This window comes from Mustela nigripes, chromosome 5 (genome assembly GCF_022355385.1).
Source record: "Mustela nigripes isolate SB6536 chromosome 5, MUSNIG.SB6536, whole genome shotgun sequence".
NCBI classification, from domain to species: Eukaryota; Metazoa; Chordata; class Mammalia; order Carnivora; family Mustelidae; genus Mustela; species Mustela nigripes.
Window position 1 is genome coordinate 14,945,810 of NC_081561.1, and position 12,625 is coordinate 14,958,434.

The 12,625-nt window shown below is 48.8% G+C and overlaps 1 protein-coding gene across 8 annotated transcripts in view; it reads left to right on the forward strand.

Annotated features, from left to right (window-relative positions):
- JARID2 (jumonji and AT-rich interaction domain containing 2) overlaps positions 1 to 12,625 on the forward strand; it is a 256,819-nt gene that overhangs the window by 189,319 nt on the left and 54,875 nt on the right. For all 8 annotated transcript variants that reach the window (XM_059399482.1, XM_059399483.1, XM_059399481.1 and 5 more), the window contains one exon: positions 31 to 200. In XM_059399482.1, coding sequence (XP_059255465.1) covers positions 31 to 200 — 170 coding nt within the window. The remainder of the gene's footprint in view (positions 1 to 30; positions 201 to 12,625) is intronic.

Sequence of the window (12,625 nt, forward strand, 5' to 3'; positions counted from 1 at the left end):
TTCATTTTTAATTCTCCTTTGCTTTTCCAGGCCCAGGCTGCAAGCACAAAGGAAGTTTGCTCAGTCTCAGCCGAACAGCCCTAGCACAACTCCGGTCAAGGTAGTGGAGCCATTGCTGCCCCCTCCAGCTACTCAGATTTCTGACCTCTCTAAAAGGAAGCCCAAGACAGAAGACTTTCTTACCTTTCTCTGCCTTCGAGGTGAGACCGTGTCCCCTGTCCGCTGGGGAGGAGGAACCTAGTTGCAAGAAAAGGGAAGACGGTTCGCAGGAGTTACATGTTCTCTGTGGGACGTGCCCAGTGCGGTGAGGGGAAGGGGCTATTGGAGCCTTCCTCTTTCTCCTTTTATTATCATTTGACACTTAAGTCCCCTTTCTTGGCTTCTTTACAGTGTCTCGGATCATAGTTTCTTTCTTTTTTTTAAAGATTTTATTTATTTGACAGAGATCACAAGTAGGCAGAGAGGCAGGCCGGGGGTCAGGGAGTAGGTTCCCTGCCGAGCAGAGAGCCCAATGCGGGGCTCGATCCCAGGACCCTGAGAGCATGACCTGAGCCGAAGGCAGAGCCTTTAACCCACTGAGCCACCCAGGGGCCCCAGTTTCTTTCTTTAAAGATTTTAAATATTTGACACACAGAGAGAAAGATCACAAGTAGGCAGAGAAGCAGGCAGAGAGAGGGAGGGGGGAAGCAGGCTCCCTGCTAAATAGAGAACCTGATGCGGGACAGGACCCTGGGATCATGATCTGAGCTGAAGGCAGAGGCTTTCACCCACTGAGCCACCCAGGCACCTCTAGATTGTTGTTTCTCTAGCTTTACTGTTACAACCTGACTTGTCCCCATTCCCCTTCCAGAACTCCACTGCCCCCACCGCACACGTGCTTTGCCAACACAGGGTTTGTCCTGTGACCTACACCCCCCCGCCCCGCCCCTAGGGCATGTGAGTGGAGATTGTCTCCTTTGCTCAAGTGTTGTAAAGCCTGTCATAAGTCACACCGAGTGAGCTTCACACTTTCCCTGTACTACTCTGGGAAGAGTTTAGGCAATAACTTCCAAGTATAGTTGACCCTTGGATGACGTGGGTTTGAAAAGCCCCAGGCTCCTTTCCGTGTGGGTGGTTTTGTTTTGTGTCACATTAAATATAGCAGGGTGTGTACTTTCTCCTCCTCAAGATTTTCTCAATAACCTTTTCATTTCTCCAGCTTTATTACAAGAACACAATATATAATCCACGTGGCATACAACATATGTGTTAAGCCTGTTAATGTTATGGGAAAGTCTTGTGGTCGACAGTAGGTTGTATAACTAGTTAAGTTTTGAGGGAGTCATAAGTTACACAGGGATTCCAACACCCCTACCTAACCCCTACATTGTTTGAGGTTCGACTGTATATAAATGGTGAAAATAGTGGTCCCTATATGTGAACAGGACTGAGGAACAGAATGCAAGATGGAGGCTCACGTTTTTCAATAAAGGTTGAGTTTGGATTTGCACGGTCTGACTCGGGAAACTGGCTGCTGCTACAGGCACTAACTTCATCACAGTTGTTGAAGAAGGTGCGAGATTGTCAGAGAGCCTCTTACAGCCATGGGAGGTGCAGAGAAGTGTTGGAGTAGAGAAAGCTGTGGACATGGAGGTTTCCTCTGGTGAGGTTCGTTGACAGAAAGGGAGTGAGAGGTCGAGGTCTTTGCTGTGGGTCATTTTGGGGGGAAGACGGGGCTTGAGGGTTAGAATTCTGTACTTGAAAAAAAAAATAGTTTTATGAAATAACTTACCGCAAGATTTCAGTAGGATAGAATTTTTTCTTTCCTAGATTACTGGAGAATTCCCACCCTGTACCCCATCACTCCTTATTAACACATTAGCGTGTATTTTCTTAAAATAAGGACATTCTTCCAGAATGATCCAAATCAAAAGATTGTCAGTGATCTGTCCCTCCTGTTCACAAGCTCTCTTCTCGGGCTGGCCTCCGATGCCCCAGAGAGAGGCTCCAGTTTAGAGCCGGAAGATCTAGGTCCCAGTTGGGCGTTTTGTTTTTTCTTTTTCTCTTTTCCTTTTCTTCCTTTTTCTCGTTCTTTCGTTCTTTCCTTTCTTTCTCAGTTGGGCATTTTTAATGGTCTTCCTCTGGAGCAGGTGTCGGTCCTCTTCCCCCCCACCAGTCTTTGTCTTGGACTCTTGGAGATTATGGGCCACTTGTTTTGTGCAGTGGCCCTCCATTCAGGTTATCGAGTGTTTCCTCATCATTAGATTCAACGTTGGTGTTTTTGGCAGTGTTTCGTGGGAGGTTCTTTGAAACCCCCTATTCCATTTCTTATCAAACACTACTTAGTTTTTGAAAATCTGTATGGGCTTGATTCTTATTTCATTCAAAGGGTCATAATCCATTTTTTAAAAGTACATTTTGGGATGCCCTGGTGGCTCAGTCAAGCGTCTGCGTCTTGATCCTGTCTCAGGTCTTGATCTCGTAGTTGTGGGTTCGAGCCCCACCTTGGGCTTCACAGTGGGTGTGGAGCCAATTACAAAATATCCACACGTGTGTGTGTGTGTGTGTTGATTGAGATAGATATAGATATTTTTTTCCAACTGAAGTTGAAGTTTTTTCAGTCTGCCTGCCTCCAGCATGGGGCTCACAACTCCGAGACTGAGTCATGTGTCCTACTACCTGAGCAGCCAGACACGCCTCTCTTGCTCTGTTTTGATGTTCAGATTGTCCCATATCTCCTCCGTGCAGCGCCTCTGAGCTGGCTTCTTTGTCCTTTTTGCCGTGTCCCTGTCTTCCTTCCAGCCTTGCTTCTGGGCCCAGCCCTGCTCCAGGCTCATCCTCCTTCGCTTTCTGAGCTCTGGGACCAGCCATTTCTCCAAGGAGCCACGGTCTGGGCCTGCAGTGTGCTCTTCGCTAGAGTGCCCTTTATCGTAGGTGCTCTGTGAGTGCGGGCTCTGTGTGTGTGTGTGCGCGCGCGTGCCTCTGTGTGTGTGCGCGCGCGCCTGCGGGCGCAGGAACGTGTGTGTGTACGGATGTACACATGTGCTCAGTTAGCATATCTACGTGTTGGTCCACTTTTGTGAATTTGCACTGATAACCTCTGATTTCAGTTCAACATCTGTGGGTGCATTCTGGTTTTCTTCCTTTCCACATTAAAGACCGAGAAATCTGGCTCTAGTCATCCCTAGTGGATTTGTTCATTTGATCAGTTTTTTCCAGCATAAACCACACACACACACACACACACACACACACACACACACTCTGCTGCTGCCCTTTCCTCCGCCACATGGACCCCTTGTGACCTTGCTTGGCTCTGCCACTCTTGATTGGGCTGCCTATCTCCCCCCCGCGTTGGCTCTGACACCCTAACTGAGGCCACAATCGTTACTCCCCCTTCCTCCCTCCCTGGTCTCCCTCCCGCCAATTTGCTTTAGGAATGACACCTCAAAGAAAGGAAAGTGAGGAGTTCTCATTCATGTTGGACATAATGGGCTATTGAACGTTCTCTTGGCCTGTACCAAGGGGCGGTGAGGCAGGTGGCTCATCTCTGTGGTTTTGCAGAGCTCCCTGCTGAGATTCTAGGGTGCCCAGGGGTCTAGGGTGAAGATGGAGCGGAATGTGTGGGGCCCAGAGGAGAAGCTTGCATGCTGTGGTGTCTGTGAAAGAAAAAGTGGGGACCATGACCAGCGAGCCATGCCGGGCTGTCACCTGTTCACGGAGAGACTGTGGGACGAGGTGCCGGGAGGAAGGGCTTTGAGTTAAAGCAGTCTCTGAAAGGGTTAACTGGGTCACCAGCAGCACGTTCAGGTTAATAATTAAAGTGCAGGGATGGTGGAACCCTGCTTCTGTTCCCTTGGTCACACGTGGCATCTTAGTGCTATTGGAGCTGGATTTTACTTGGAGCCTTGACTCCTGTTTGCTTTTCTTTAGGGAAAGCCTCACTGGTCCTGTTTCATTAGGATTCCAGAAAGTTGGCTCCTGAGAACTGAAGTTAGGAAGGGCTTTGCTGTGGAGCGGGTGGGACTCCGTTTTTAGAGAGGAATTTGTGCCGTGTGCACCTGTATAGACATTATTTTTTAAAAATGCCTCTGTAGAGAGGCACGCTGATTGCTTCTGTAAATGGCATCCAGCTTTGACGTTTCATGGCTCTAGATAAAAGAGAACCAGGTCAGAAGATGACCACAGTGTACTTTGCATTGTGGGATGGAACAAAGGTTTGAGTACGCGAAGTCCAGGAGGTGTGTTTAAAACAATTGTGTAAAAATGCTCTGAGCTTTGGAAGTTTCTGAGTTTACGAGCCGGGCAATAAAATAGGTTTTGTTGTTTGGCTTTTGCTGTTAAACTGGATTGGTCTGACATACAGTACTGTACTCTTTCTCCTATAATTTCTTGACTACAGGTGTTTAAAAAAAAAATCGAGTCATCTTTAGCTTTATTTCTTTTTCTTTTCTTTTTTTTAAATCATGTTTTTGTGAAGTCAGAAATGCTTAACCTGATTTGGCTTCAAAAGCCCCCAAATGATAGGTGATTCCTCTATGGTGCCTTGCCAGTCCTGGGAATGGGGTGGGTCTGGGGGGTATAGGAATGGCACAGCTGAGAATGTGATTGTTTGAGCCAATTAAAACTCCTTGTTTGATGTGGACAAGGGTTAAACAGATCCCTGATGTAGTGGTACGTCTGTGGTTTTCTTAGTATTTGAAGTTAAGAAAAATACGGTGTTGAACTTTTGTTTTTGGTCAGGGAACTATTCCATATTTCTTCAGGGAACGTCAGCAGAAAAGATGGGGGTAGTAGGCAGAATAATAATCTAAAATACCTTCCCTCTGGTCTCTCAGAGACAACCACTGGTAACCATCTCTGTGATGAAAATATTCCTGAGCCTTCCCTCTGTGTGTGTGTGTGTATGTGTGTGTGAGAGAGAGAGAGAGAGAGAGACAGAGACATGTGTCCCCCCTCCCTCTGCGAACCCCACCTCTCTCCCAGTCACTGTGTATTCTGGTTTTCCTGCTGAACAGCATCCCATAAATACTGGGACCATTTTGTGGGTGTCTCGTCACTTAGCAGGTTCCTTGTCTGTGCTCAGACGTATTTGGGACTTTCTGCAATCAGCGGCTGCCAACACACGTCCTTAGGCCTCTGCCCTGACTGCCTCCTGTTCTCTGAAGTTGGCAGCCAGGAATGCGACCTGCGTTCTAGTGCTTTCTTCTTGGGTTGCGGATTCCAGACCACAGAGAGCTTGTCAGAGTCCCCCAAACTCCAGGTTCCTCAGAGCTCCATTTGCTCCCTCAGTTTGGGTGACGGCTGGCGCTGTTCAGGGTAAAAATCAGCTTTTAATAAGCAGCTTATTTACACGGGAGGAGAGTCTGGCTGCAGAAGTAATGAGTCCGATCAGGTGGACTGTCCATTCCCAGCCTCCCGAGATTCCAAGACCATGCCTTCTCCCCACAATTCCATCAGATATCTTGGTGGTAGGTGGGGACTCTTTGGGCCATTACTGACCCCAGGAGTAGCGTGTATATGGAAACACACCAGCCAGCCAGTCAGGTTCAGAAGCCTAAGTGATTTAAAAAAAATCTGCTTCCAGGCCCTCAGAGACCTCTCAGCTCAGCTTGGCAAGGTGCGCTCTCTCCTTTCCCATTTCTAAAATTTCTAGAGGAAGTGAACGTGGATTGAGCCTTGCGGCGGGGCTAGAAGTGTTTGCCTGCGGTGTATTTATCTTTTTTTTTTTTTTTTTTTTTAAAGATTTTATTTATTTATTTGACAGAGAGAGAGATCACAAGTAGGCAGAGAGTCAGGCAGAGAGAGAGAAGCAGGCTCCCGCTGAGCAAAGAGCCCGATGCGGGGCTCGATCCCAAGACACTGAGATCATGACCTGAGCCGAAGGCAGCGGCTTAATCCACTGAGCCACCCAGGCGCCCCCGGTGTATTCATCTTGAAGGAGCGACTTCGGAGGGGGGTCTGCGTGTCTCCTGCTGGAGGCACAGTTAGTATCTTCACCTGGTTCCCTCCCAAGAAGGGGCCATGCGTCGTGTGCCATGCCCAGTGATGGGTGCCATCCCCGTTCCTCTGCTTTCCCTCATGAGTTGGATCGTCTTCCCTTTGTTCTGACTATGATTATTAACAGATTAAAAAGCTTAGCACAGTAGAGCAGTGGCAGGTTAAATGCCAGACAGACACACGCACGCGCGCACACACACACACACACGGTGGGGAGGGTGTCACATAGAGCATCACAGACCTGCCTGGTGCGGAGAGGTCTCTTGCGTGGGGTGGGCAGTGTTCATGGTCAAGGAGCACCATGGCCAGCCTTTGTGCGAAGCAGCACTTTCTGTCTGGGGACTCGCCTGCCTTTTGTTTCTAGAGTCTTACAGACTCTTCAGTGATCAGCTGTCATTCAGTTGCTAATTAATTCACCGGGCCCTCTGTGGAACTCTTTTTATATGCTAGACACCTAGAAAACAGATTAGGAACACCAAAGCGGAGAGGCTCACAGTGAACCTGTGGAAGATGCCAGGGTAGATGGGTGCGGAGGGCGCACCAGGAGGAGGGAAATGCCATCTGGCAAAGGAAGGAGCCCTGGAGCCGGCTTTGGGAGCGTGGGGGGTGCGGTGGGGGTGGCCCCTGTTGAGGCACGGAAGGGCCCCAGGTGCATGCCGGGAAGTGTGCGCTGTGTTGTCCACTCCTGGGGGCCTTGGGCTACATATTTGGGTCCCAGTGGGGTTCTGCAGCTGACAGGGTGCTGTACAAGGCCAGGACCTTTCAGAAGGTGAATCCTGGCTGGCAGCTGGGGGGAAATGGCTTGAGGCTGCAGAGGGGTCCGCTGTCCCTCCACCATCCTAGTTTGGGGACAGTTATCCAAGGATCCAGCCATAGGCCTAGAATGTCCTATCCCTGGCAGGCCCTCCATCTGCAGTAAGCCTATTTCGGGTGGTTTCTATGTGCCCAGTCCTTTCAGTTTCCCCGAGGGGAAGAGGCAGGATTTGAGATTTAGGAAGGAACCTTCTGAAAGACCAGCAGAACAGACAACCCCCCCACCCCCACCCCCCTTCAGGGGGCTTTCTCTGAGGACAGTGGCCAGCTTTGTTTACAGGGAGCACACAGGTAGATAGAGGACTGACCTTCGGTATTGAGAACGATAAATTGTAAGTAGGGCACATGCAGAAAGCCTGGGGTGGTTTAGAGGTCATAGAATGAAAGGGGATTAACCTGCTAAAAAGCAATTAAGCAGTCCTCCAATTGCAAGGAACACTTCAGCACTAATAATGAACTTCGTGGAGCAAAATGGGAATGCAGTTACATTATACGAGTTCTTTGGGGAGGAAGGCGCATTGCCACAGTGGTACACAACTTTTTTTGATGGCTCCTTCGGAGAGGCGTTGCATCTTAATTTTTGAGGGCTTATAGCAGAGGGGAGGAAGCAGGGTCCAGGATGCTATTCACAACTGTCTTGAGAGCTAAAGGGGCTACCTTCTCTTTTATCCAGATCAGACCAGCCTTTCTATCCTTGGTTTTCCAGCGGAGTCCATGTAAACGTGGCTGAGTTCTGCTGAGCAAGCAATTTGTTTGCCAAGATCGTTGATCAGGCTAGTTGGGAAGAAATATGAAACCATGGCATTCTTCCGCACCGAGGAGGGGAAAGATGGATCCCTTTTAATCGCTCTGTGACCTTCATCAGTTGTTCAGATTCCAAGACATTTTGCTCAGAGGGCTGGCCCGGCGCGAGGCTTTGCCCTCCCTGACAATAAAGCAGGCTTGCTCTTCCCCGCCGCTGGCTGCTGGCACTGAGTCAGTGGTATTCCGCACAATCGTCTCTGGCCTTCTCCTTTATTTCTAGAGATTCTGAAATCCATTTAGTGAAGGTAGATGGGGTGGTGGAGACTTTTTTAGTCGGGAACATCCTGTTTTGTTTGCTGGTGAGCAACCTTTGCTGGCGAGCAGCCTTTGCTGGCTGCCGAGGCATCAATGTTCTGAGATCACTCAAGTCCTAAAGAGGAACGTTGTGTGGCGGAGGAAGTCGGGAAGGGTTTATTTCCGTGAACAGTAAAGAGTTCAGGGGGCTGACCATTTCTCAGGGGCTGAGTAGCAGGGGTGATGGATTTCTTACCGGAGATACCGTGTCTTCTGTTGGGGCCTGGAAATTGACACTTCTTCCCGTAATTTACATGGGTGGTGTCCTGGCTTCCCTCTCCAGCCTCCCACCTCTCACGAAGTCCCCCTATATTAATTTTCACAGTCTGCGTATCCCCCAGGCAAGGTGACTCTGCCTTCAGCATTCGGTGTCTGTTAGGATTTGTGGATGTTTCGCATGATGAAGAGAGCACAGACTTCCGTGTTCAGAGGGTGGCCTCGTTTCCTTCTTAAAGCCACTTTTTAACTTGTTTCCACTTCTGAACTTGATGGGTAGAAGTCAGGAACTTGTAAAGTCATCCTAGCTGTTTGTTCGTTGGAGCTAGAGTCCCAGAGCCCTCACTGCGTTCCATTGGGTATTTGTGTTCTGTTTTAAGCCTGGGTGTAGATGAGAAACCTGGGCCAAATTTTAAGGGGAGAGTTCCAGCTGTTGATTGAAAGCTAGTTTCTTCGGTCGCTACAGGTGGGTCAGCAATCGTTGGAAGCAAACGTGGTCGTCACTGCTGAGTCTGTTGTGTTAGGGCCGGTGGCCAGAACACGTGCCCTCACTTTGGGGAGTTTCCCAGATGTGGGGTCAGATAGGCACAGACTGCACGGGCCCCATGGCCCATGCCAGGGAGCTGCGATGGGGGAGGGATGCTGTGCAAAAGATCGGCCAGTGAGGGGGGGGGGGTCATCCTCCCTCCTGCCCTGTTCTTAGAAGACCTTCACAGGGCTGAAGGTTTCCAGCTCTTGGCATCACTCACTCTCACCCAGTTCCAGAAATCCTAACTGTTGAGTTGACTTTGCATCTACCCCCTGCCCCAAGATTCTTGTTCTTGACCCGCTTGCCTTCCCCGTGTAGGAAAGCAGATGGGAAACCAGTTGCTTTCACGCTTCGACCCTTGTGGAGTTTACCCAACGGCCTGATGTTCGAGGTCTAAGTTTTTGTCACTGAAGCCGAGTAGTGACCTAATAGCGGGTCGGCGAGACCGACTTAACGGTGCTTCTGCATAGGTGATCTTAGACCCTTCAGGGCCATCACGGTTGTTGTGGCTGGAGACTTCATCCTGCCTGTACAGACAGGCAGACGGTCTCAGAGCAAAAAAGCATGTGCCAGCTGAGCTGACGCCTCAGTCTAGATTTTCAGATTCCGTGGAGGGTCTTTTTCCAGCGATTCGGATTTGCACGTGTAAAAAAGAGTAACAGCCCCAGGATGGGGCACCGTCTCATGGAGACAGCTTCTTACCCCATAAGGAGTTAGGGGCTGCCTTTGAATTTGGCCTCCAGCTTGGTGGGCTGTTCCCCATGCCCTCTTGTACCCCTGGTGGTGCCAGGGATGGCTTTAGCTCAATGTCTTAAAATTTTACCGTGATTTAAATTACCTTTCCTTTAGAACAAGTGATACTCATTTTCTGCCATATTCTGCAGATAAGTCATTGACGACATGAATGTGGATTACTGTAAAGAAAATAGCACACGGAGAGGCTGGCTATGGCCAGTAATCTTAGGGCACCCGGTGGACGAATTTGGGGAACTCCTGTTGTCAGCTCTTTGCTGGTAAATTACAAAGGCCAACCCGGAAGAGACCAAGAAAGAGATCCTTCCTTTCGGTGCATCCTCGCTGACCCACAGCCTTTCAGGGCACTTTGTGTTTACCTGCGGGGGTAACACGAGCTTGTGAATGAGTTCAGAGCTCTGTTCTGTTTGGGTCAGGAGCATTGGTGCCTGGTACGTCCAGGGCTACGCGAACGACATGGGGCCTTTGCAGCTGCATTTTTCTGTGACTCTCCCGTGTCAGCGGTTGGAGCTTTCCCCTAACTCAGGAAATCCGCAAACAACTATTCCCTACCCCCCCGCCCCCAGCCCCTACCACTTTGCTCTGAAGTTTTGTTTTAAAATGTCTTTGTATGGTCGTAGGGGCCGACTGCTTTTCATTCTGTTTGCGTAACCTGAAGGATCAATCGTGAAAATGCCAAGGCGGTGGGCCAGCCGGGTTTATTAGGTCAGGCTACAGGATTGGACTCCCCAGCTAAATGACAGCGTGCAGGGAATCCCCGTAGGGTCTTTCCAAAATAGAACGGAGCTATGTTTAGCTTGTTAAGATAAAGAACTGGTCGGGGGAGGGAAGATAATGGGAAGAAGGGCTTGTATGTGTACATGATTATGATTCATGGAGAAGAATCCAATTTTATGGAAACCACAGCCCAAATTAGAGAAAGCAAGCTTTTGGATTAAAATGATTTCTGTTGTGGTTGTAACATACCACAGTTTGATTTTTGTCCAGATGAAAACATTTGGTAAATATTGTGGAGACATTGCCAGCTAATTCTGAAAAGTAATGAAATACGGCTTTGGCAAAGCACGCATGCATTCTGTACTCCCGATTCCACTTATCTGATCCAAGTTCAGATTTTTTTCCCGCATTTGCTAATGCACTTTGAATAATCAGAAGAGAAAAATCTGCCTGTGATTTTAGGAGAAAACTGTATACGCTAAATACACTTTTATAATTTTAATGGGTATAGGAGCTCCCTTGCTCCTCCCCGGATACCCCACACATTCCTTAAGTCTTTCCAAACCTTGGCCTTTTCATTGATTACATTGCTAGAGTTACAGTTTGCAAGGGAGACAGGATGTAATTCTGCATGGTGAGTCAGCCTCACAGGGTCGTTAATTACCATCGCGCATGGTGCTTACGGGGGGGGGGGGGGGGGGGGGCGCAGGGACCACCCTGAGAACACCAGGGGAAGAGCTCCGAATGGGGAGCAGCCGAGCTGCTAGGGAGACCCCTAGTTTTCCGTGTCTTTTCTGGTGTGCAGCAGGTGGATCTTGCTATGGAAAGGGAAGAGCTCTCTGGGGAAGCTTTTTCATGCTGTGAAACCCCCTGTCCCTTTTCTCCTTGTCCCTGTAGCTCCATTCCAGTTTTCCTCAGCACTAGACCCCCAGCAAGCTTTTCCTGAAGTCAGCCTCCTCGGATGTTTGTAGTAAAGAATTCTCCCTAGTAAATTGTCTAGAGATGATGCTTGCTTATGTACCAGGATCTGTAAGTTGCATAGTGTTTTTGATGAAAACTTTAAAAGCATACGTGCCCTTCTCTTTTCAAATACTAAACACTGATTGAGCTTTCTGGGAACTGTGCATCAATAATGACTGTGTAACACACCCATTCACCCCTTTTTAAAATCCTGAGGAATGTGGGGTCGTTTTCACTAGCGAGAAATAACCCAGATTGCCTTAGGGTTTATAAAATGCCTTTGTTTCACCTTTTCTTATGTCTAGCAGATTCCTCTTGCTCTATGCTAATCTGTAAATTAGATAATCGAGCTTGAATCTAGGCTAAGAAGAAATGAATGTGTTCTGCGTGAATGGCTTTAACTAGTTGTGGTTCCTTATAGGCTCTATGCTTACTTTCATCTATTCGAAGTTGTTCCCTCGTTATTCTCCAGGTGTTAGTAGATAACAGTGCTTCTCTGTCACTGGTTATTTTTAGTGTGGCCTGAAATAATGGGATGATTTTACTGGTTTTATCTCCATGAGAATGAAAGCTCCTTTCACTCTTGGCCAGCTCTTGGTTTGTCTTTTTTTTTTTAAGTTTTTATTTATTTATTTATTTGACAGAGATCACAAGTAGGCAGAGAGGCCGGCAGAGGGGGAGAGGGAAGCAGGCTTCCCGCTGAACAGAGAGCCTGATGTGGGGTTTGATCCCAGGACCCTGAGATCACTACCTGAGCCGAAGGCAGAGGTTCCCAGGTGCTATTGCTTTGTCTTGATCTGAATGCCGGCTTTGCAAATGGAACAGGTCAGCAACAGGGGCTTCACGGGATCACATACAGTAGACACTTGGTGATAGGGTACCAGGCTCTGTGGGATTTAACGTTTCCTGCTGGCTTCAGTTGGACTCTAAAGTTATTGAAATGGGAGGGCATGAGAAAATTCTGGAGGTCTGTTCTTCCGGAAGGCAGAAGCTCACAGTTCACAAGGCCACTCCTGGTGGACAAGTTTCTGGTTGGTGGTGGCTTCATGAACACAGGCTAAAGGACAGTAAGGCCATACCCAGGAGGAGCTGGGTTGTTTGTCACGAGTGGCACCTGCCAGAGGGGAGAACTGGTATGAAAAAGGCGAGGATGCTTTGATGATGATTTTACCTTTGGGTCCAGCAGGGTCCTGATGAGAAGCACAGGCACCTGTTAGTGTGAGGGTGCTTTGTGCTTATGCCCTGTGCCCCCAAACTGAGGGCACAGCACCTCCCCCCACCCCCACTGCAGAGCCAACTCCCCGAGGACTTGGTGGCATTCAGAGGCATGTTGAGAATGCCTCTCGGGAACACCCCGTCTCCCGCTCTTCACATCTTACCTGTTCCTTGCGTTAGCCTCTGACTTTCTCTAGAGGTTAGAGCAGTTTGTTTGTATTTGCGGAGAAGCTGCTAGAACGGATACATACAAAAGATTGGTTATTTGCTGCTATTGTGGAAGAAATTACCCTATGTGCTTTCTTTAAGGGATATTAACGCCTGGATGCATCTAGACATCTCCAT